Source organism: Anopheles aquasalis, chromosome 2 (assembly GCF_943734665.1).
Source record: "Anopheles aquasalis chromosome 2, idAnoAquaMG_Q_19, whole genome shotgun sequence".
NCBI lineage: Eukaryota > Metazoa > Arthropoda > Insecta > Diptera > Culicidae > Anopheles > Anopheles aquasalis.
The window spans coordinates 5542501-5565000 of record NC_064877.1 but is presented as its reverse complement, the minus strand read 5'-3'; the positions used below and the strand labels follow the sequence as shown (position 1 = coordinate 5565000).

At 49.7% G+C, this 22500-nt stretch overlaps 1 protein-coding gene across 5 annotated transcripts in view; it reads right to left on the bottom strand.

Annotated features, from left to right (window-relative positions):
• Positions 1 to 22500, bottom strand: part of LOC126570536 (serine/threonine-protein kinase Pak) — a 44315-nt gene that overhangs the window by 7149 nt on the left and 14666 nt on the right. For all 5 annotated transcript variants that reach the window (XM_050228358.1, XM_050228357.1, XM_050228362.1 and 2 more), the window contains one exon: positions 4299 to 4470. In XM_050228358.1, coding sequence (XP_050084315.1) covers positions 4299 to 4470 — 172 coding nt within the window. The remainder of the gene's footprint in view (positions 1 to 4298; positions 4471 to 22500) is intronic.

Genomic DNA, 22500 nt, shown 5'->3' with positions numbered 1-22500 from the left:
CGATTCAGTGCAGCGATGGTGTAACAGAACAGAACATTACATTTTATGCAACCCAAAAATGCCATAGCAACCACCATCGACGGTTTACCAGCCTCCGAGTGCTTGGCAGGAATACTGCATAAAATGCGGCGGACAACGCTGCGCCCGGTATGCCCGGCGATCGGACCACAAAATTGCTGCAAAAAACCCTCCACCCCCCAGCCGCAGCAGCAGCAGCAGTAAGTCCCTTAGTGGTGGAGCCAGTAATCACAGCTCCACCCGGTACGAGGGCGAGGAAGGAAATCGATAGATGGCTCCTCGGTTACCCCAAAAGTAGTGAGTACGGTGTGCTTTAGGGTGGCCGCAGTAAGCAGTACACACCACAGCTTAATTGAGTAAAATTCCCATTCATTCCCCCCACGTGAGCACGGGGAACGTGGCATCGGGCGTCGCGTCTCCCGTGAAGTTGTCCGCCGCCTGGTTGAATAACTCAATTAATTTAACTGACCTCTCTTTTGGCCCCCGAAACACACCAAACCGGCACAGACAGGAAAGCAAACGTTTGGAACCCCCCCCCCCCCCTGCTGGATTGAGACCTTTTCTTTCACGTCAGCCCAAGCTGCCTCCAGCTCAAAAGGAACGATGTGTACGATGATCTCGCGGCATCACAATGGCGAAAGGGATTGCAGATCGAAAAGGTGGCACCGTCACCCTAATTGGTCCCGTCGGCGCCAGGCGGGGCGCCAGGGGAAGGTCAGCGGATGTGACACTTCAATTGTCGAAATGACGTTAGCGTGTCAGATCAATCAGGGGTGGGCCAAACAACACAATCGAACGCGATCGGAAGATCGGATGCGTGGTAGAAGAGAGCTTCGTGATATGAAAGGTATCACGGATCAATCTGAGTAGCCTCAGGATATGTTCGTTGGTAGAATTTTCTTTGCTGAAGAAGTGTTGATGGCCGTAGAGAAGAAGGCATCGTAGCGTTGGTCTCCGTGGTTACCAACCTGCTAACCAATGCTGTTACTGCGTTAATTGGCTCATCAGCCACAAAGGGAAGATGCCATTTCTCGGCTGAAAGTGAGTTGTCGGTCTTGCTGGAGACCGGGTAAGTACCGTGAGTACTCGGAGCGAGGGCCACTGGTGTCAATGGCCTCATCATGAAAATGAAAGCAACCGATCTTCCCTTTGTAGCAGACTTTTGACACAAACGTATCTCATGCTCTATCTGCTATCAGCTCCCACAGTGTATGAGGGAAAGTGACATGATAGTTAGCATACCATTTGGATGACTTTTAGTGGTTATGGGACCAGGTGTGCCTCTTAAATTTAAAGTGACACATTACTTCATTTAAATTATCCTGGTTTTATTTCTTTTCAGGAAAATTTACACTGCACTCAACTCAACATCAACTCAACTAAATCAACACTGCACTTTCCCACAAAAAAAATATTGCAACAAAAAGGAAAACACCATCGCGTTCACACCAACAGCCCATAAAACGCGAACACGGCTCCAGGCTTCATTCCGTTTTTTTTTGGCCTGCGACCATTAAAATGCTCCGTATTTTGCGACGAGCTTATGCCCGGGTGTTGCGTGATGAGCCGTGTGATCGGTGGCGCGAAACCATTCCCGAAAACGATCACCGATCACCACCACCATCACTTGTGGTGCAGGTTGGCTGAACCGAAATTCCGATAATCCGTCACAACATGTTTATGACAGCAATCTCTCCCCACCCGCCCCCTCTCCATCCCTTGTTGGTCGTGGTCTGAGATTTTCATTTACGAAAAAAACATTCCCTCCTCCTAAATGGCCGCACTCTCTGGTCCGGATTGTTATCTTTCCTTTCCGGTGCTCTGCGTGAGAATTTGCATGCCCATGGGGGCCATGAATGCCGGGGGACGCGCATCGGGGTAAAATGAGAAACCCTGGGAGGCGAATCCGCCACCAACGCAAAGCCCAGGGTGCAACGTATTTTGGCGGGGTGATCGTGCCCTAGTGTTTTTTTGGATTTTTATTTCCCCCGAAACGAAAGTGAAATTTCCCCTTTCACTTGAACTCTCGCTGGCTGTGGTGCGCAAAAAAGGAGGAGGAACTGGCTCGCAAACAAACGCAAACCGCCCGGGTGCAGCATCTTACCTTCCTTCTTTCTCTCTTTTTCTCGTTCTCTCCCTGTGGGTTGTTGCGGTTCAGCCCAAAACGGAATTCTGCCATCGACCTCGCAGCAGCAATAGCATCGCAAAGTTATGCCACCCACTGCACATAGCGAGAGAGGCTATTTAAAAATGGATCCCCGTCCCCGTCCTGGAGTTTCGCGCAGCTGACGCAGAATGGCGTTGTTGGCGCCACCATTTATGGTGCGAGCACAATGTCTTAATAAATCGTGCACCACAGAGGGGTTCGGCGGGATCACGCTTAAAGAAGCCATCGGGCATTGTTTTTGATGGGCATGACCGTTTCTCCAAAAACTGGCCGCTTGAAGAGATGGAGACCCTCTATCATGCCACAGTGAGTCCGATTCCGTCCACTCCAGAGCGCGCAGCTTTGGTCAGTCCGAAACACGAAAACTCATTTCATGGAGACCCCCCCCCCCCCCCCGGGTGAGAGAGTTTGGCACAATAGAAAGGCCGAAGCAGTGCAAACAACGACTCACTCGACTGGCTCATTGTGTGCCGGCCATAGACCAGAGTCCTCACAATTAGATTAGAGGAAATCGAGATTAAGATATCATTTTCCTCCGATTAATCCCCCATTGTCGGCATCCATTTCAATCGCTTTTAATCGGTTTACGGTTCAACACCTTTAACAGGTTTTGCGCCTGGATGGTACAGTGCAAAGAGCACCGGGTGAGCGATCCGTTGTTTATATGTTTGGCGTAAGATTCAGCTTCACTGAGGGTGTGAGATCTGACGGAGGCTTGTAATGTGGCACAAATTATGCAATAGGACATGCCACGAGCCGAGGTCCTCTTCCAAGTGGCGGTAAGTGCATTGCGGTGCTTCAGCTGGGTTGTCCGCTTCAAAACAGGGTTCCAAATGAGTCCCCTCGTTCGCGCTAGCATCTAAAAAGAAGATACAATGTATTGCTGACTGCTGGCCCCATTTCAGGAGAACCATTAACGCCACACGGCGCTTAATCTTGTATCCTATCGTAGCTCCAGGATCAAACACCCTGTCTCGGGCTTCATCGTAGGCGTGAAAGGTGAACAGCATGAATTTGCACAAAATATGATGAAGTCAAACGTGCGAAACACAACACTCTGCAGGACCGGCAGCTGCCACCATCACCATCCCCCACCGACGGGACCGTTGTGTCGATCGCGTGATAGTTCACGCGATTAAAAGTGGTACCAGCCCCTCCCCCGCCACCGGTCTAGCGAGTTACAAAGTATGAAGTTTCGCGTTGTGATGCGAACGCGTGATGCTGCGCAGATGCTGGGAATCGAAATGGAAAATGCGTACTAAACTCCATTCCATTTCCATTATGCTCCCCCCCAAATGATTTCAATAAATCAACGACTCACGATCGACGTCGACGACGATGGTGAGGGATGATGCGAAACGCAGAGACGCACAAAAGAAAGTAAATTGTTCTTCAATTGCAATCCCCGTGGTCACAACGATCGTAATGGCTAAACAACAAATTGGTTTCACAATTCGCGATGCGGTAACGCGACCACCATACCATGCCGCGATCAAGCGCTCACAGCGCCGGTACCACAATAAAATTGTGAGCCATTTTAATTGATCCGTTTCTGGAGTAGAACTGAGATAACGCACGCGGTGTACACCAAGCGTCAACCTGCGATTGCTTCATGACGAAAACCTTCCATCCCGCTGGCTTTGCGTTTTCGAAGGCAATAAAGCTGGGTTCACGAACGGTTCATAATCGAAAGCCATGGCCGTCCCTTGACGATGGTTGGAGGCTGCAAAAATTAAAAACCAATTTCGCTCCAACAAATGAAATCGTGTTCGCCAAAAACGGTTCAAGCGGCGCGGGGGGGATGATGGTGTGCGACACAATATCCATTCGTTGCGCCACAGTTTCCACTCCATTTTGTGCCCCCCCTCCCTCGTGCTCGCCTTTTATTTCGGCGAAATATTAACTCTGGCACGACTTCAGCATATTTTGCTCCCTCCGAAATCGAACATTCATAAACCAGTGCTCTCGCACCGTTCCACCGTTCCCGTTGTTGATGGTGGACATTTTCGATTTCAATTTTCCCCATTGCTATCATCCCACCAACAGGGACGGCGAAGTTGTGAAGGATTACGAGGACATCGTGGCGAGCGTGTTGCTAGCGACCAACCCTTACCCGAGTGTGTCGTAGTGTGCAGTCCATGGGTCATATATTTCGAGCTCGGTCGTTGCTTGCTGCTGTTGTCGAAGAAGTTGAGCACGTCCAGCACGGCCTGCGGGTTTTTCTTCTGCTCCTGCTTGCTAATGTTCGAGTTCTTCAGCATCAGCGCCCATTGCTCTGGCATACCCTGCGGGAACGGAAACAGATGAGAAAGGAATTAGTTTTTAGAAACGGTACCGGTTGCAAAGGATTCACGGGAGCTACTTGCGAGAGGAACTGGCATGGATATTTAAAATATGAAATTGCTAAAAACTAGCAGCCGGATTTGAGCTTCGTAGCATGATTGAACGCTAGCGCATCGAGGGGATAGAAAAGGCAGATTCAACATTATTGATGATGGCATGGTGTAATGACGATCGATTGATCATGATTCAACACAATGGAAACATACAATGTACTCAACAACAAACGACATGCGCGCAACGAGCGATGAAAGGATGTGCGCCGCACACGCTTTCGATTGGTGCCCTCCCAAACAAATCAATATCTTACACCATAACCCGTTTCTTCTCGATCTCGATCACGGTTGTGTAACACAGAGCGACAGTGCACATACATCCTCCCGAGACCCACCGGGAAGGGGAGCAGATAATTAATTTCTAATTCGTTTTCGCTTTCATTTCCACCTCGAGCGAGATCAAGTGAGTGGCCGGGGGGGCGGGAAGGGAGAAGGATCGAATCGAAAAGATACATTTAAAACGATAACGGTGCGGTGTTGCATGCGGCAATGCTGATCGTTACTAACCCGCCAACTGGTGACAGGAAGACGCAAGACGCAAGCGGCCTGTGATAAGCGATAAGTTGTGTGGCGCATTCTGTCGTCTTGTGTGCGTTGTGTTGGCCGATCCGATCCGGTGGTGGTGATCGCGAGTGCGAAATGGTTTTACCCCAAAGGCGACCATTGCATCAGCCCGCATCGCAACATTACAGCATAACTAGTCCTGCATACCATGCTCTTCTGGTTGTGGTGCACGATCACAACATTTAGCATTGCATATTGGAACCACCGTCACCGTCACTGGCACAGAGAGGGAAGTCCCAAAGTGCGCGCGTGTTCCTTCCGGGCACGTGAAAGTAAACAAAACACGGATCACCTCTCCTGTCCTGTCTCTTTTTCCACCGGTCTAGGAGTGCTAGACTCGCGGGGGAAAAGTGAATATTTATCACTGATCTTTCGGATTTGTTTTCTACAGTTTATTCACTTCCTTCGCTAGTGCGCTAACGATCAGCGAGATCAGGTTGGTTCGTAGGTTGGTGTGGCCTTTCTTCGCCTCCCACGGCCACGGCGCCTACACTAGCAGGGCACGCAAAGGCGCAGCTTCCTGGACGAACGACCCGCAGGGTGCTGCCCATTTCTCGCTCGCTCAAGTCTCGTGCAAACATTACAATTTAATGCAGAGCATCAGAGCAGGCCAGCCAGGTGTGGTTGTGGGTTGAACGAAAGTGAGGCAGCGTGAAGTGGCTGTCCGCTGAGAGTCCTGCAGCTTAGCAAGCGAACTATTCCCCTCGGGAGGCTCTTCATCGACGATCGTGAAGCGATCGTGGACAGTGGCACCGAAGGTGGAAAACGACACCTTCTCTCTTGGCGAGGATTTATCGTTTACAACTGTTCCCTCGCGCGCTGCAGGTAAAACTGTTATGATTTGGAATGCAGCTATTTGTAATCATTTATGCATTTCTCCAGCGCTTCCGGCAGAGGCCGGCACCATGCGCGCACCCATCCGCTACCAGGATTTTATCGGTTTGCCTCTCGAAATGTCGCTGGAAAGAAAGTAAATTAACTTTCGTGTCTTTCGGTGTCTTTTGGATTTAGCTAGGTGCCAGGGCGCTCATCACTGGGGGCGGCCCGTGAGAAGCAAATGGCGTTCGGAAGATAACCAAAGCTGGCACACCATACCACAGTCACCTAACCGTGCTATTGCCCCACAGCTCCCATGGGAATGCTTTACCGCGAGTTGGACGAAAATTGGACGAAACGCTCCGTTGATGGCAGCACTTAATGGTTATTCAAAAATATCCAATATTCCGTCCGCGCTCCAGCATCTCGCGCGCGGCGAGAAGGCATTGTTGCATGCGCAAATTGCGCTCGCCCAGGGGTTGGTGACGAAAATGAAGATTACGCTACCGAGCAGCATGTGTTTTCGCCAAATCGGTTTGGAACTTGCCACAACCATTCCCTCACCACGAAGGCACGAAGGAGGAGCATAGTTCAAGACGACGACTTAATTTTGCCGGACCTCTAGTTCCTCCCTCTCTCTCTCTGGTGAACCACACGCTAGCCCTGTGGAGCTCGTGCACCCCGGGTGGTCTCTCGTTTGGTCTACGACTAAAACGAGAAAAAAAAAATCGTGGCATAAACCGGGCACAACCCATTATCCTTTCACCCGCGGTGGGACCACACCGTTCCATCCATCCAGTGCGATCCAGTTTCTGTTGCGCGATGCGGTGTCCGTTCGCTTCATAGTTTCATGTTTTATTTGTGCACGACGGCAGCGGTGAAGAGAGTTGGAAATATGTTGGGCAGCATACACCGGGGGGAGGTACGTCGCCCTGCGTAATGTGCTGGTCAACGTGTTTGCCACGCAGCTTTTGCACGCCAGCAGGCGCCCCTGGAGGTCCCTTTTGGGGGGGAGGGAGAATGGCAATGAAATATTAATTCATTTTTGCATCTCATTTTGACAGTTCCCGCATTCCTGACACGCTGGAGCACAGCTGGACATCGTTTGGAGAGGGTGGTGGGTGGTATCTGTCAAAAATGTAATCTTCTCTCATCGATCGTCCAGTCCAGACATTGTTGGACCAAGCGCTAGGGGGGCAGCAGTCGCGGTGATTCAATGACACTTTTCCGCCGTGTACTTCACAGCTTGTGCTTAAGCTTTTTGAAGAGCGCGAAGCGAAGTGAAGCTCGAGGACTCAGCGCGACAAATCCGTTGCGGCACCTTCGCGCTCAAGATGCGTTCGATTTTATGATGATGACCAGCGGAATAAGTCTCGTCGCTGGTCGTGTGTTTGCGTCGCTAATTTCGAAAGCTTCGCTGCCCTCTCGCACGCTGTGCGGAAACTTTCAATTGGGAGAAGGAAGAAAAAAAAAAGGGCACCCAGGGGCACATAATGGGCGCGCTTGAAAAATCCATTTCACGCCCCCTTCACAGCGTGAATCACGGCGACGGTGACGACGAAATTGGTCTTCTTTCCCACTTCATCCGGGTTTCATCTTCGTCAAAAAAAGATGCGCATCCAGCAGCCGGTGTGGTCCTCCTTCAATGCAGCCTCCCGCCGCCTGCTGTGCGATGAACTAATTGGTTGGCTCGCGATGCGTGAACCCCTCCCGCCGCGGGCCGGTGGCGTTGACACATTAGGTAATAGGAAAATGGCTGAAATGAAATGGGTGATGCGTGCACCGAGCGCTCGAGACGGTGCAATTGAGAGTTTCTAATCAATTCAAGCAAACAGCACGCGCCCATCGCGACAAGGGAGGAGGGCACGCACGATGGGACCCATCATCAGTTGCGCAAGGTCGAAAGGAGGCTCCCCACCTCCCCTCCTCACCCCACACCGGTTGCATGAAGATGAGTTTCGTGAAGTTTTGTGCCCGAGACGAGGAGAGGTAATCAAATTAAGCCAAGCCAAGTGTGCCGTCAAGCTGAATCAATCGCGGTAGAAATTATGCAACAGAAGCGATGATGACGGAATTGTGATCGCCTTTTCATCGTCCTCCCTGTCCTCCAGCAACTGATTGAGATCTGATGAGATCTGATGTGATAGCTAATCTCTCTCTCTTTCTCTGTCTCTATTGGCAGGATATCGTGGCGAGCAACCACATCACGTCACACGTCATCAAATTGAATGTGATGACTTCTGGCTGGCGAGAGTAATCGTGTAATTGATTGGCACAAGGGGAGCAACAAAAAGGTACAAATCGCTCATCCGAACGGAATCTTCGTGAAGCCCTTTTGGAGGCAATTCAAGGGCCTCCTTGGCTGGTGTTGTGGAAGGGAAAAGGCTGATATATTATGAAACCGAAACAGTGAGCGGTCCCGTTGGTCCACATGCGTAAACAGGGCTTTGAGGGCGGCATTATTGGTTAATGCTCATTAGGTTTTACTGCCCCGTAATTTTGTAGAGGACGATAGAGGTGGCCACCACGTGGAGGATAAAATTTGGAGCATACCAGGGTGGTGGTCGTAGCCCCCTGGAATTAGAAGGTTGATCCGATCTGATGTGAACGACTTCTCACGGGGGGAGGGAAAAGCTCCCCTAGGCCCTTCAAAGGCTAAGGCACGGCCTTTTACGTCACACAGCCCCGTCTGACCGGGATCGTAGGGGCAGGGGCAGTGAGAGTGATTTTTTTTTCTCACACTTTCAGCTCGGGCTGCTTGTGCGACCATTAATTGGACTGCCGTTCGCCTGGAAGGGCCCCAAGACCCCCTTTGAGGAGCGGGCGCAAGAAACAGGAGAGTCCGTCCGTATGCACCATATAATTGACCAAACACTGACACCATCCATTTACGTCCACTTAGCCACGCGGCGGTCAGCAGCGGTGTCGTTTCACGCACTTACCATGCGTGCCGGGGGTTCTCCCCTTGCGCCATTGGTGATCCGATTCTGGCCGTGGTACGGGTGAAACATCAAGATGGATGTTCCATTTTAAGATTTGCGGTGGCAAATGGCCACCACGCTGCTTGATGGTGATAAGAGGCTACCAATACCTTTCGCTTCTGGTGCCTGGGAACGTTGCACAACGTTCGTTGTTCGAGGTAACTGCCATTTCCAGGCACTGCCAAGCTGAGAATAGCACGGGAATTGCAGAAAGTCAATTGACAATCAGCTTACATACTTTATCAGAAATACATACGGAGCACGATGTGCTTCTGAGGAGTCTTCTGTTGAACGCGTATAAGAGGATTTCATCATTTGTGGTCAGGATTCGCAGAGGCATAAAGATCCTATGAAATCCTCGCTCCTTCTTTCTTGAGTGGCCAGACAAACGATTACGTTCCGTTTCCTACTCATTGAATTCAAAGCAGATTGTCGAACAAACAGCAAAACGAACGATACTTCCACACAGCTTGAAGGAATATACGTGACTCACACAATCTGCGTTTTTTCACTTCTTCACAGGTTACTTTGTCCATCCGTGGCTACTGACAGCCAGCCTACTTCCTACTTAAACTCTGCAGACTTTCTTGTGCATAAAATATCTCCAAAAAAAAAAAACTCGCCAGAAAACAAATGATCAACGACTGCAGCAACCATAGAATGCACTGAGCGCTCCACTGGTCCAGCAGAGCAAGGTGGGCACACAAACATACCAGTGCATAAATCAATAGTCGATAGTTGCACACGCGTGGGAGCGAGGCAGCAGCAGCAGCGAGCGTCTCTTTGTCCATGTGTGTTACTGACAGCCCCACGGGGCCCAACACACCGCTTAATCCTATGCCTCCCAGCATAGTTCTGCGAGCGAGGCGGCTTAGAAAGCGCACCTGAAGCATCGACTATGGCACCATTTCCGCGATATACCCCATATGGGTTTTGTGCACGCAAAAGTGCAAGTGTCGCCAGCGAGAAAGGGTGAAAGAGCCTGCGCGCACCAGTCGCAGCACCATCCCACGTGCGTTTTCGTGCGGACCAAACACCCACCACTGGAGCCACTCTATCCACTGGAGCCACTCGACTGCATTTCCGCAGATTCCCGACAACCAACGTACAGTTCCTTCTTTTCTAATTCAATCTTCGATCCTCACTTCTCTCCAGCACGTTCCCGTCTATGTGTGTTTTTCGATTAATATTAATATCGCGTACTTATATTTTTATGATTTCCATAATTCATCTGCACTCACGGTCGCTCAATCGTTGTTGCGACGATTAATGGAACACAGCTTTACCCTCTGCCCAAGGAGACGCGGAAGGACGGCAGCAGGATGATGCGGTGAGACCACACACTTGAGCAGGAGGAGACCTTCTCTAGTCGCCTTTCGTGATGTGGCTCGTAGTCGCTGGGAGCCGGACGGGAGAAAACGATTTATGCGATTAGCGGACCCACCCCTTCCTTCGCCCTTCTTTTCCGGAGTTCCTTCGGGGGAACCACTTTTGAGACCCTGAGCTCGACTGCCTCGCCTCCGGGGGTTCAAAGTGTCCGCCATCAGGCCAGAGGGGTTCAACCCCATTCCCCAGCGCTTTCCCCAAATGGATTATTTACGCTGCATCATAATTCGCATTCAGACGGGGCCGGGCACACTAAACACACCAAACGCGAGAGCTAATTGAACGCCTCCGACGGTGTGGTGACCCGAATGACATGGGAGACATCGGATCTGATATGACGCGTTCAGCGAGTGTTCAGAGTGCTCAAAACGCATCGCTTGATCTCTTTCGATCTGCTGCGGTGGTGGCGATCGCTCACCGTTTGCTGCTTGCTGCTGTATTGATCAACGATGGGAGGGGAGATCAGCAAAGCAAAACAAACAAAAAGGGCAATCGATCTTGCAGCACCGACGTCCGCTTGGCTGGTGGTCGTTGACGTTCGTCGCTTGTTCGAGGACCGTACGGAGGGCAAGTCTTTCGTTCGGCTCGAAAGTGAAATCCAGCCCAGCGCCATTCCAAATGCCAGTCGAGGAATTAATTTGTTTTGTCATTTACTGTATGCATAATGTCGGAGGCCCTTCGCCACTCCAGAGGTATTGATCGAAGAGAGATGGGGATGCGAATTGCGTCTGATCCACATTCCATCATCATTGTGCGCCCCGCATACCCGTGCGGGGTGTTACAGTTACGGGGGAAATGCACTTTGTGCTTTCCCACAGCAACTTCTTTTCTCCCAAGCGGCACACGTAATATGCGCAGAGACCAACGAGATGCGAATGCATGCATGCGAACTCGCAACATTGAATTGGCAACGGGTTTCTGTCCTTCCCTCCCTGGTGTGCACTCTCGCGAAAGTGGCAAGGCGACTTGGTGCACATTAGAATGTAGTCACATTATCTACCAACCTTCTAACCAACGGGAATGTGGAATGTGTGTGGGGGTGGGGTGGGCGCGGAAGAAGCGGCTGTAGCGGCTTTAATGAGCTCCCATTTAGAATACGGAAACAAGTTGAAGCACGCACGGCCACGACGACGAACATGAGGAGGCCTCGCGGTTTGAGGAGAAAGAAAGAGAATCCCACAACTAGCATCACCTGGCTGACGGGGGAGGGGCAATAGAGGCCAGGGGGTCATGTGCCGTGCATAGATATATTCTACCTCGTTACAATTACGGTGCTTCTGCCGCAGGGGGTCGGTGGTGGGTTCATGATGGTTTTTCTTCCTCTTTTTTTCTTCTCAGCCTCGCATCTCCGCTAAATAGACGAACGTGTCCTCCGCGTGGTGCATGGTGCAAGATAGGAAGCCTTTCTTAACGGTGTCGTCGGTGTGGATAGAGCTAATTCGGTTCTTTGTTAAGCTGCTTCCGTGGCGAGCATGCATTTTTTTTCGTCTCTCATTCGCGTACTCGAGCTGCATGTGGTGCATGAGCTCAATGTGGTAGACATGAGCAGTGAGTATCAGGTGTATAATGAAGGTAATTTGCAGTGGATTTAGGAGGCAACTTTACGGCAATTTGATTTAGGAGAAGAGATTTTTCGAATAAAAGATTTGCCCTCTTTGAATCGCTACTTCGGCTTGTGTCAAGGGCAATATCGACGTCTTTATGCTCTGCTCACCACCAGTGACGATTTGGAGAAGATTTACCCCGATTTTTAAAAGGAAAAATCCTACAAAACTAGAAAGTACATTCTTTGGTTTGTGTTTGTTTATTGCTTCTTTTATTTTTGAATTTATTTTTCCTCCAAAAAGGATTTACGAATGAGTAGAGGATTTACGGAAAAAACAAAAATTGTAGATAACAAAATAAAAGGATTTTTATGTTATTTCGAAAACAATTTAAATGCAACTAATCCTCATAATAAATCTCATCCAACTTATCACTAAGATCCTGCAGCTAGTTAATAGAAGAGCCACTGAACCGCAAAAAAGGGTTTAATGTGCCCTAAACTGCACCAACCCGCTTTGGGTGGTCCGATTAGGGCTTTCCATAAAAAGCAAATCATATTATGAGGCGATTGAAGCACCAGAAAACTGATTAGAAGACATCAAACGCACCCCAAATGGTAGCGCAGTTATTGCGCTTCAAAGTTATTCGATTGCATCAAAATGTAAATTTGCTCCACATCTTACCCAAGAACGCATTCGATAAAAGTGTGCCTAGCGGCTCGGACCTGCTCACATGGTTCATTAATTAGTGGCATAATGTTGGGCAACAAATTTTGAGTAGAAATGTGTCCATCGCCCCCCCTGCACTGGGAATGCGTCGAAGGGCGGCATCATGACATCCATTTCCACCCAAGACGCACAGCACCAGAACCACCCAAAAAAAAAAGAGGCCATTGAGATAACATATTTATTTCCTCTGCGCTACGATCATCAACGGTGGAGCCGGTGGTCCGGTATCTCGCTTTTCCGCCGATTAATTCCGTCGGCCTTCCTTTTTTCTGCTCGATTATTGCTTCTTTCGGTGCCGAGACCGAGCATCACCACAACGCGGACGATACTAATCGTAGAACCCTCTGGACGACGCTGGTGGTGACATGACACGACACTGGTTTGTGCCTCTGTGTTTGTGCGTGGTAATATCGATCGATCGATCGATCGGAACCCGGCATAAAATAATCGAAATTAAGGTGGAAAAAGGGGGCATCCGAGACAGAGATGGACCGTTACTTGCACACGACCCGGGGGGTGGCTTGCTTTTCACGGACCAACGATTTCCGTCGTCATCACTACCATGGCGGTGCTGGTCATGGTGGTTTCGGGAGGATGATTTTCTCCAAAAAACCCTCCCCCAGACCGTGGAGTGCGGTGGAGCCGAGGAAAGCAAAATAAAGGTCGAGTTTCAGTTTGATTTCAAAACACATTCAAGCTACCGACCGAGCAAGTAAGTTTGCCTGTCTGGGGTGGGGGCCCGCCGTCGTCTCCGTGTTCTGCCCTTGACCAACCGATGAAGCGTGAACCTTCGGTGGCGGCGCGTCGTACCAGCAAAAGAGGACGATTTGAGGCAGAGGAGTGTACGACGCCCACAGAAAGAGACAGAGAAGGAAAGGTTCTGTTACATTAAGCCAGCTTTCCTTCTTCTGGAAGGCGGGCGACGTGTGCACGTGGTGCATGGACATGGATTACGCTTTTCCAGCAGAGGCAGATGAAGGTCTGCCCAGCGCCGTCATCAGCCTGTCGTCGTCGTCGTTTGTGGCGCGAGCACCGCTAGCAGCAGCAGCAACAGCAGCAGCAGGGAGAGGAGAAGGAGGAATGTAATTAATTTCGAAAACCCCCCCCCGAGATTTGAATATTCTTCTGCCGCTTTGTGGGGTGGAACAAACGGGTCACATGCATCGATGGTCATCCATCCTTGCTCCCGCTCTTAAATCTCGAACGATTTATGTTTTCGACGAAAACATGCCCCGCGCAGATGAAACGCAAACACAGCAAACAGTGCTTTTCGGCGAATTTTCATCAAACAAAGCGAAGAAAGAACCGAGAGATTCGCAACTCCTTGGTGGTGGTGGCCATTAGTGTTTGATTTAATGAACTTATTTTTAAGGAAAAGTGGCGCTGGCCACTGATAAGCTGAAAGCTAGGTAGCAGCTGGTCGTTTAGTCGCGGGTTTGGTGCGTGAAATGCAATGCAGCCCGCACACGGCCATTAGCCGAGTGGTTGCTTCCCTGACACATGACATAATAATTCATTTTTCATGCTACCAGCGGGCTGCAGGAAGAGGAGGCTGCAATTTATGGCGCACATGGGGAATGGTGCGCTATTCAAGTGCCGCCATGCGCATCATTTGCTCTAGATACGCGATGTTTTGAAGCGATCAAGGGTAGACACAGCGAATGATAAGAGAATGATGTACCACAGAAGCGAAGGACGCGACACATATCGCGAGAAGAACAAAATCTCGAGCCTCTGCCAGCTGTGGAAAGTGGTTGGCAATCTATTTATAGCGTAGCGTAGCGGAGTACGATGCTTGTTTCATCCGAAGGATGAAATTGTGTCATTGAGGTTCAAGGTCAACGTAATGGCAAATTTAATGGATCGGATCTAACGTGTCCCTGTACGTAACACAGAAGATGCACAACAATAAAGGTAGAGACGACGACCACTCGTCATCTGGGGCAGTTGCTATCAGGTGGTGCTAATAAACACTTAAGTAATATCGCAATCCGATACGACCTTCAACACCATCGCTGGGCTAGCGGTAGCAGCACACCTGACAGCAGCAGCGACGAGATACGTTGGCTGAAATTTGATTCATTTCAAGCCGGAGCCCTCAGATGACCTGGGTAGGCGACGACCGACGCTCAGAGGCGATGACGCGATGGTATCTGTTACGCGGTGCGACGTTTTCGAAATGAAAACCATTTCTCAATCGCGTCGTTCAGGTTCAGCCACCGAAAAAGGGGAAGCAGTCGCATCGGACACACAAGGAAATGATGCGCAGCTTCTTGTTTCAGCAAAAGGAAAGAGCAAAAAAAATGGTTACCATAAGCTGGAAATGGAAGTAAAAAAAAGCGGGGAAAAAATTGAACCTAAGCTGCACACAAGAAAACAAGGGCATATCAACACGAAGGGGCTGCCCCTTCGTACCTCTCTAGGGCACGTGCGTTGTGCAAGTACTGTGTACGCACGATGATCGCGATACCAAGACCGATCGTCACCCAAAAAGATGGATAGATGGAATGCAGAAATGCCGGAGGGCAAAGTGCGAGTATTGCAGCATGCAGTACACACTCGTTGCGGTTAGAAAGAAGAGTGGGTGAGAGGGGGAGTGTGCTGGCCACCCCCGAAAAAGGGAGGTAACCATGCCGGTAGACGGCGCTGTGTTGCTCCACGGGTTGGCCAAGGGCTTTTAACACAAATAAGTGATGGCACCTCCTCCATGTGTTTGGAGAACATAAATCCAACCAGCACCAAACGCATAAAAAGCGAATATGACAGACCATCGCGTCCGATCGCGAGGTTTGAGGTTTTTGCGGTTTTTCGAGTGTAAAACGATGCCATACAGGATCGTTATCATGTTTGCCGTTGCACATTCTGGGTCTCCGTTCTCGTTGCTCAATCCATTGCTTACTCAATGGCCATAGGATGATGACACAGTTTCTGATGATGCGACTTTTAACTGGCACCTCGTTGCTCACTCTTCTCCCTAGCGGTCAATAATTTTTAAGTAAATATTCGTAGCTTATAAAGGGGCTGGCGAGGGAATACACTACTGGATCGCGAACCCCTTTGCGAGTGACGCAAGATCATCGGATGAAATGTGTTGCCGGGAAAAGGGGAACGATCGTCTCTCGTCGACATCTTAAAATGTGGAGCAGCGTTTGTGATGAGAGGCGTCACTGATTCGTAGCTTCGTGACGTCGTTTGCGCAATTATTTACAGTCTTTGGGTTCTGAAGGTTCCATTTGGTCCAGATTCGTGCTCCATTTGGTCCAGCTGATGTCCGTGTCTCCACAGATCATGTTTACAAAGCTCATCAGCATTAACGACAACACGACTCGAGAAGCTATTTATTTTATAAGACACCAGCTACGCAACTCCAGCCACCGATCAGCTGTCCGTTATTGAAATGCTCAATGCGTTATCCCGTTGCACTTGATGCCACCGAGAACGCCACGGCTGGCAAACAGCTGATAGGCTGGACACAGGTGGAGTGTTTCAGAAGAACAGGTTTCATTCGAACCGCACACAGAAAAGGCTTTATCACAGTCATTGAAGTCGATCATTAGGACTTCATTAACCGTTTCATTAAGAGGAGCAGCTATTAAAAAGCATCGACCATCAACGATTGCTTGCTGCGTGCGTGCCAGAGGTGTTGTAGTACGCGTACCATCATCATTGAACTGCCTCCCATAATGGCTCGTAAGATTGTAAAGATCACCGATCAGGCAGCCCTCGAGACCGCCATGATGATTAGTCGACTTATTTTCACTGGCCACTGTGCATTGTGGCTTCCTCCTCCACTCAATTCGCACTTCACCTACCTCAACATAGTAGAAAATCAACATTGATTCTTCCGTTTACTGTGGCAACGTGGTGAGCAGTAGTTGGGTCTCTCACGATCGCGATCACGGAGAAGAAAACGGGGAAGAAGAAGCCACCACAAAACAGTTAGGTTTCGAACTTCAATTTTCCAATTATCTCCACTCGTTGCGGCACTCGCGCACTCATTCAGCCGCTGATTGATTTAAACAATTTTCCGATTTCCACTTGGCGCGTACTTGGCGCCATTGACATACGGCGGTGGCGGCGGCGACGGGGATTCAACCTCGGACACTCTCGGTGCGCGCACACACTAATCAAACAGCCAGCAGCAGCAACAGCAGCAGCTGTTATTCTCTGCTTCCTTACGGGACTATGTCAGCGGTGTGAATGTGGGCACACATCCGTCCAGGAAATGGAGCTGGATTGACTCGTCTTCTGGGGATGCGAGTCGGCTAACCGGAAGACACTAATTTGTGGTGTTCCAGGATGTCGCAGGTTAATCTGCGTTCGAACGAATCCCGGGGGCACGTTTACTGCCGCACGATTAGACAGCACACCACGCCACAACAATTGATATTCTTTCAATCACCACACAAAGACACACTCGACAAGGGGGAAGGGGATCACGGCGACATTCGCACGATCTCAACCCTTTGGGGTTACACCAAAAAAAAAAAAAAACTCCCAAAAGCGCGTGCTACGATAAGCGAAGGGGACGATCCCGCGGATCCACGAAAAAAAAAATCAACAATCCACGCGAACGGACACTGACCGGAGCAACTGACAAACGGGGACTGACTCGGGGACACGACACGTAGAGCGCACGGAGACACACCAGCACCAGGCACGACGAGAGAGCGAGCCCACCCCACCGAAGCCGATGGAAATTCCGTTCCAAAATGCATCGCGCAAAAGCCACTGAAAGCCCTGTGTCTGTCCGTGGCGTCGTGTTTGGAGGGCTTCACGGTCCGTGCTGGCGAATGACGCGAGAGACCGACCTGTGCTCCCTCCTCTCTTCCCCTTCTTTTTGGGGCTGGGAATTTGAATGAAAGAAACGAGACTCCAGACAACGGCCACCACCACCACTCGGTTGAAGCTCTTCACTCAGTCAGTCAGTCAGCCTCCCATCCGTGGGGAGCGCTGCGTTGCTGCTGCTGCTGCTGCTGCTGATCTGTTGGTTGCTGGCTTAAGTCTCCGGCGCTGCTCTTTTCTCTGGTACGAGAAGAAAGGTGATCTCGCAAAACGGGGGGTTTGTTGATCAATTTGGGGTCGCCCTTTTCCCCACTCTCTTCTGGAAGTAGCAGCGAGCGATCGCGAGCTTCGTTTCGTTCGTCGTCGTCCGCGTTGTCGTGGTCGTGTGAACAGTTTTCCAACGAAGGAGAAAAACCGAGACCACCGTCTAGTTGCCTAGCATCAATTCGTGTGCTTCGCTCGCGCAACTGAAACGTGAATGGAGCGATTTGGCTTCACTCTTTTTCCGGTGTTCCGGTAAGAAGGAAAGGCATCAAACGGCACTTCTTATGGTGTGGTTAGGATTTGAAGCATTAAAATGGATTTAAAGAACTCGCTCACAAGGGCACGACGGTGCTGCCTCGTTTACACAACAGATGTTCGCAAAAGTTGGATCATCGGAGGTGAACTAAGAGAGTCACGTGTGCGAAGAAGCCAAGTAAAACCTAAAGAAAAGGGCCACTCTCTCTCTCGCTGTTGGTGCTACTGCTGCTTTATGCAGAATGATCAACAGAAAGACACAAACGAGATCTCGATCCAGCTTACCGGGAGCTGGAAATCGGGAGTTTGGAGTATTTTGGAGATCGCTCTGCAAGGCGCGCGCACCGGAGAGAGAGAGAGAGAGCATTTCCATTTCCAGTTGCTAGTGTTTTCTATTTCCAGCTTCTCGATAAACAACAGAACCAGAGCGACCTTTTACGAAACCCCTTCCTCCCATTCACAGGTTGATCGGTTGATCACCAACAGTGGCTTGTTGAGATTGTGCCGCATGTTTATAGTTTGTGTTAACATCACACATCGCCACAAACATGATAACGCGACATCGCACCAACAGGTCGCATGGGATGTCCGTGTGCCCTGGCATGGCTTCCTCCCCCCTCTTTCCTGTAGTCCGTCAGTCACGGTCGGACGCAGCACATGTCAGCTTTGAGCTTTGACAGCGGAGACGGTGACTCCGCCAGGCCAGTGGACGGTTTATAATTTGTTTATTTACATTTTTAGTGGGGAATACGACATACCCTTTTCCCTGCCATTCTCGTGATCGTGATCGTGATGGCAACCTGTTGATTGAATTCCATTCCTGTCCGAAGAAGGAACGGTTCGCAGTGTTTGTGAGACTCACTGAAACTAATCTGACACCTGGGGTTAGTCTGCTCCAACGCGATCTCCTTAAAGGTGCGACTGTGCGGTTTTGCGTTAAAGAAGAGATTTAAAAAGCGAAAGTCGTGCACGCATAACCAGCGGTCCAACGGGCAGTGTTCGGTAATGTACCCCGTTCGGCACCCGAACGGAAGTGTTGGATTTCCTTTTGTTTTACCCAATTAGATCGATTGTTTCGCCGGCGTCGTAGTGGATGTAAAAGTGTGATGAATTGAATGGACAATGTACAACACTTTCCATTAAAAAAACAACAACTAATTCGTGGGTGCAGTATGGGTGTGCAGAATGTGCTGGAAGTGATCGATCGAGATGTGACATGGAGTGGATTTGGGCAACAAAGAAACACTCAACAATTCTAGACAATCAGTAAAAGTTCTTGAAATAAAGAAAAAAAAAGAAAATATACTTCTTTACAATAAATAGTAACAAGCAGTAAACGAGCAACAACAACGAACTAAGAAAGAGAGGCTAACGGGAATGTAACGAAGAAGCGCAAATATATAATACTTACTCTCAAAGGCAGCTTGTGTGTAAATGAAAGAAAAACGTGAAACCATAAGATATCGAAAACGGAAAACTCATCACGCCCCACCTCCCACACTGCTACTAAAGAAGTAATCTACAATCCCGATACGATACAATCCCGATCACGGAAGCAACTATACAACCCCTCGAGAAGCAGCAGCGGTACTCAGTTGTGAAGTGTGCAACCTCAGCTCTTCTCGAATGAGTTTGTTTTTTTTGTTTGTTTTGCGAGTATGTTGGTACGCGTGTGTTGAATTAGTGGCACAGCATAACAGGTTAACCGCACTTTTCTTCATTCCATTTAGCAATTCATGCCACGCATTCGGCCTGCCCGGGGCCATCTTTTGGAAATCTTATTCAGAAGAACTTTCGCAGATAACAAACCGTGCTTGCCGCCGCCGTGCGCCGGGCCACTTCTTCATGTGTGCCAAAAATGTTCTCAATTGAAACCTCACCTACTCCTCCCTGAACATTACTCTCCACCCGCTGCCTGTGGTTTGAAGAGAGACTCTTTGCGATCTCGTTCGGTGACATGCTTAGCGACAAAAACTTTCCAGCTCCCCCCGTCCTGCACTCTGTTATCAGCAGAGCAGAGAAGGTGAAGGAGGAAGGGTGGAGGTGAAGCAAAAATAAAACTTATTTAAACGACACGTAACGAGCTTTGGACGAGTTTGCTGCCTTTTTTTTAAATTCGAGCGAAGTGGAAAGCTGGAAAATATGCGCTGAAAGCAGAAAGCATTCGGATGAAAAGGACACTTCGCGCGCGCACACAGCAGCGAGACACACAAAAGCGAAAGAATTTTCTATCAAAGCAAACCAAGGATTTCGCTTGAATTGACAGCTGTGGAGACTTGTGGTCTAAGAAGGAAGGGGAGGATAATGTCCTCGTGGGGCGGGGACTAGTAGGCTTTGAAAGTATTTCTATCTCACTCGCCCCCTCGGTTTTTTTATGAACAGAAGAGATAGAATCAGCTCCTACTACTCGACACTGCTACATTCGACAGCGTACCAGGACACCAGGAGCCACACTTTGCCTCCTTTTCATATGATTTCCTTTCTTTTTCTTTTGGCCACATTTTCATGGAAATGGTTGCGCTGAAAACGGTGGAATAGTAATTGAAACACAAGCGACCTTCGGTTCTGGTTAAAGTGAAAGGCACACGTGAGTAGAACACTAGATCCGAGCGATGGAGTTGTTGAGATAACCATGCATGCAGCATCAACGGCGAGTAGTGCGATGCTAATTGAATAACTTTCATCACTTATGCATGTTACCCGCTCAGGGCACAGCCCCTACAGCGGAACTAGGCCGACATGATGCGCTCATGAAATATTAGTATAATCTCAGTAGGCAAGGACAGCAGCAGCCTAGTGCCTGGGTTTCGTGGTGTTTGCAGACCCTGAAATCAATATGGCAACAACAACAGCGAGAGACGGTTTGAAAGAGCAAAGTTTTATTAATATCCTTTTTGGCAGAACACACGTTGGTTAGGACAACGTACAGAGCAGCACCAGCAGCAGCAGGATAAGCATAACCATCAATTGTGGCTATGTGAGCACCGCGGAAAAACAGGAAGCGCCTGGAAAGTGCGAACAGACTGCCAGCCAGCAAAATCCTGGTACCATCGGCAGGCTCTAACCTTGGGAGCAGGAGTGCGCGTCCTGAGAACGTCATTCAGCTCGATGCTCGCACCGGAATCCTTCCCATCAACCCGGTTGTTGGTGGTTTGCCATTGCCGATGGCATTTTTCCTCCATTTTTTTCCGAATAAATATTTCCACTCCGACCATCCCCAACATTGCATAGATTCTCGCTCACGTGCGCTCTCTTTCTCTCACTCTCTCTATCTTTCTCGTGAGAACAATGATGAATGGAGAAGCATCTCGCCGTAGAAGAAGGTTCCATGCGAGATGCCACAGACGTAGTCGGTTGTCTGTGGGTGGCTGTGAGTGTGTATGTGTCGGTGTGTTGAAGGTCTTTGAACTGAACTGACAGAACCAGGGAACACGGGTGCACATCTTCCTCCTGCTCCTCACCGTCGTCGTCTGCGCACGCCGCGTACCGAAAGGCATCAATGCTAATCCTGCATAAATGGTTCAACCACACATTCGCTAAATGAAGTGTGACGATGATCTTCCGTTCTCACCAACTTTCTCTCTCCTCCCTCTTGTGGCCGTCAAAATAAAATGGCTGCGCGCTGTGCCGAGTGCTGGGAGTGTGGCTAAGTTCGCGGGAAACATCAATTCAAAAGTCCTCCACAGCAGCACCCGTCGACCGACCGACCGACCGGTCGACCGCATCGGGTCAGTGAGGATTTACGTTCTCTGTGCCGGGTGGGGGGAGGGTTCGGTTTCCAGTTCCGCGGCCCTCGCCCACCTCCGTTCCTTCTGCGTTCGAACATGACCGTGACCAAAAAAGCACAAAACTCGCCACGCGCGGCAATGGAGGCGAGTTATTCGGGAAGCGTGCAATGCTCGGTCGCTCTTCCACCCTTCTACTCCTCGTAGAAGGATTTTCATCTCATCTTTAATTCAGTAGCGCCAGAAGCAGCCGCAGCAGCACCGCCGCCAGGCTGCAGAGTGTGGTACTAGTACTAGAGCCACTGGAGCGCAGAGCTAGTTGGTTTTCGGTGGTTTCCTAGTGGCATTTTTGTCGGTTTTTATTGCCAAAGATGTCGAAAGCCAATGCTTTGTGTTAGTTTTTTTTTCTTCTTCTTTCTCTCTCTCTCTCTCTCTCTCTCTCTATTGGATGACTGAAGCAGACGTCAGCAGTTCCGGCTTGGGCCGGTAATGAAACATGGTTTTAAACTAATTCCTTTCTTCGATGAAAGTAGGGCGGACACGGTAGTGTACTGGCCACGCGACACATTATCGATCCAATTCAAATATGCCAACGCCTGCTTTAATCTCGCCGTAGTTTGCTTAGATTTCAATAGCCGGATATGTCGACTTTGGACTCGATCGACAGTCGACATACGTCATTCGGTCGTCCTCTAAAAGCAAACCCCTGGCCTTGAAACCTATTGTATGAAAAACTTTCACCAAAGAGAGAAAATTAAACGCCATATTTGTGCTCCATATGACACTCAAACCCCACTCTAACCTCCGCCCCATTCGCTGGCAGAGAATTGAAGCCACAAAACACTTCATCGCTTACACAAAGTCACGCAG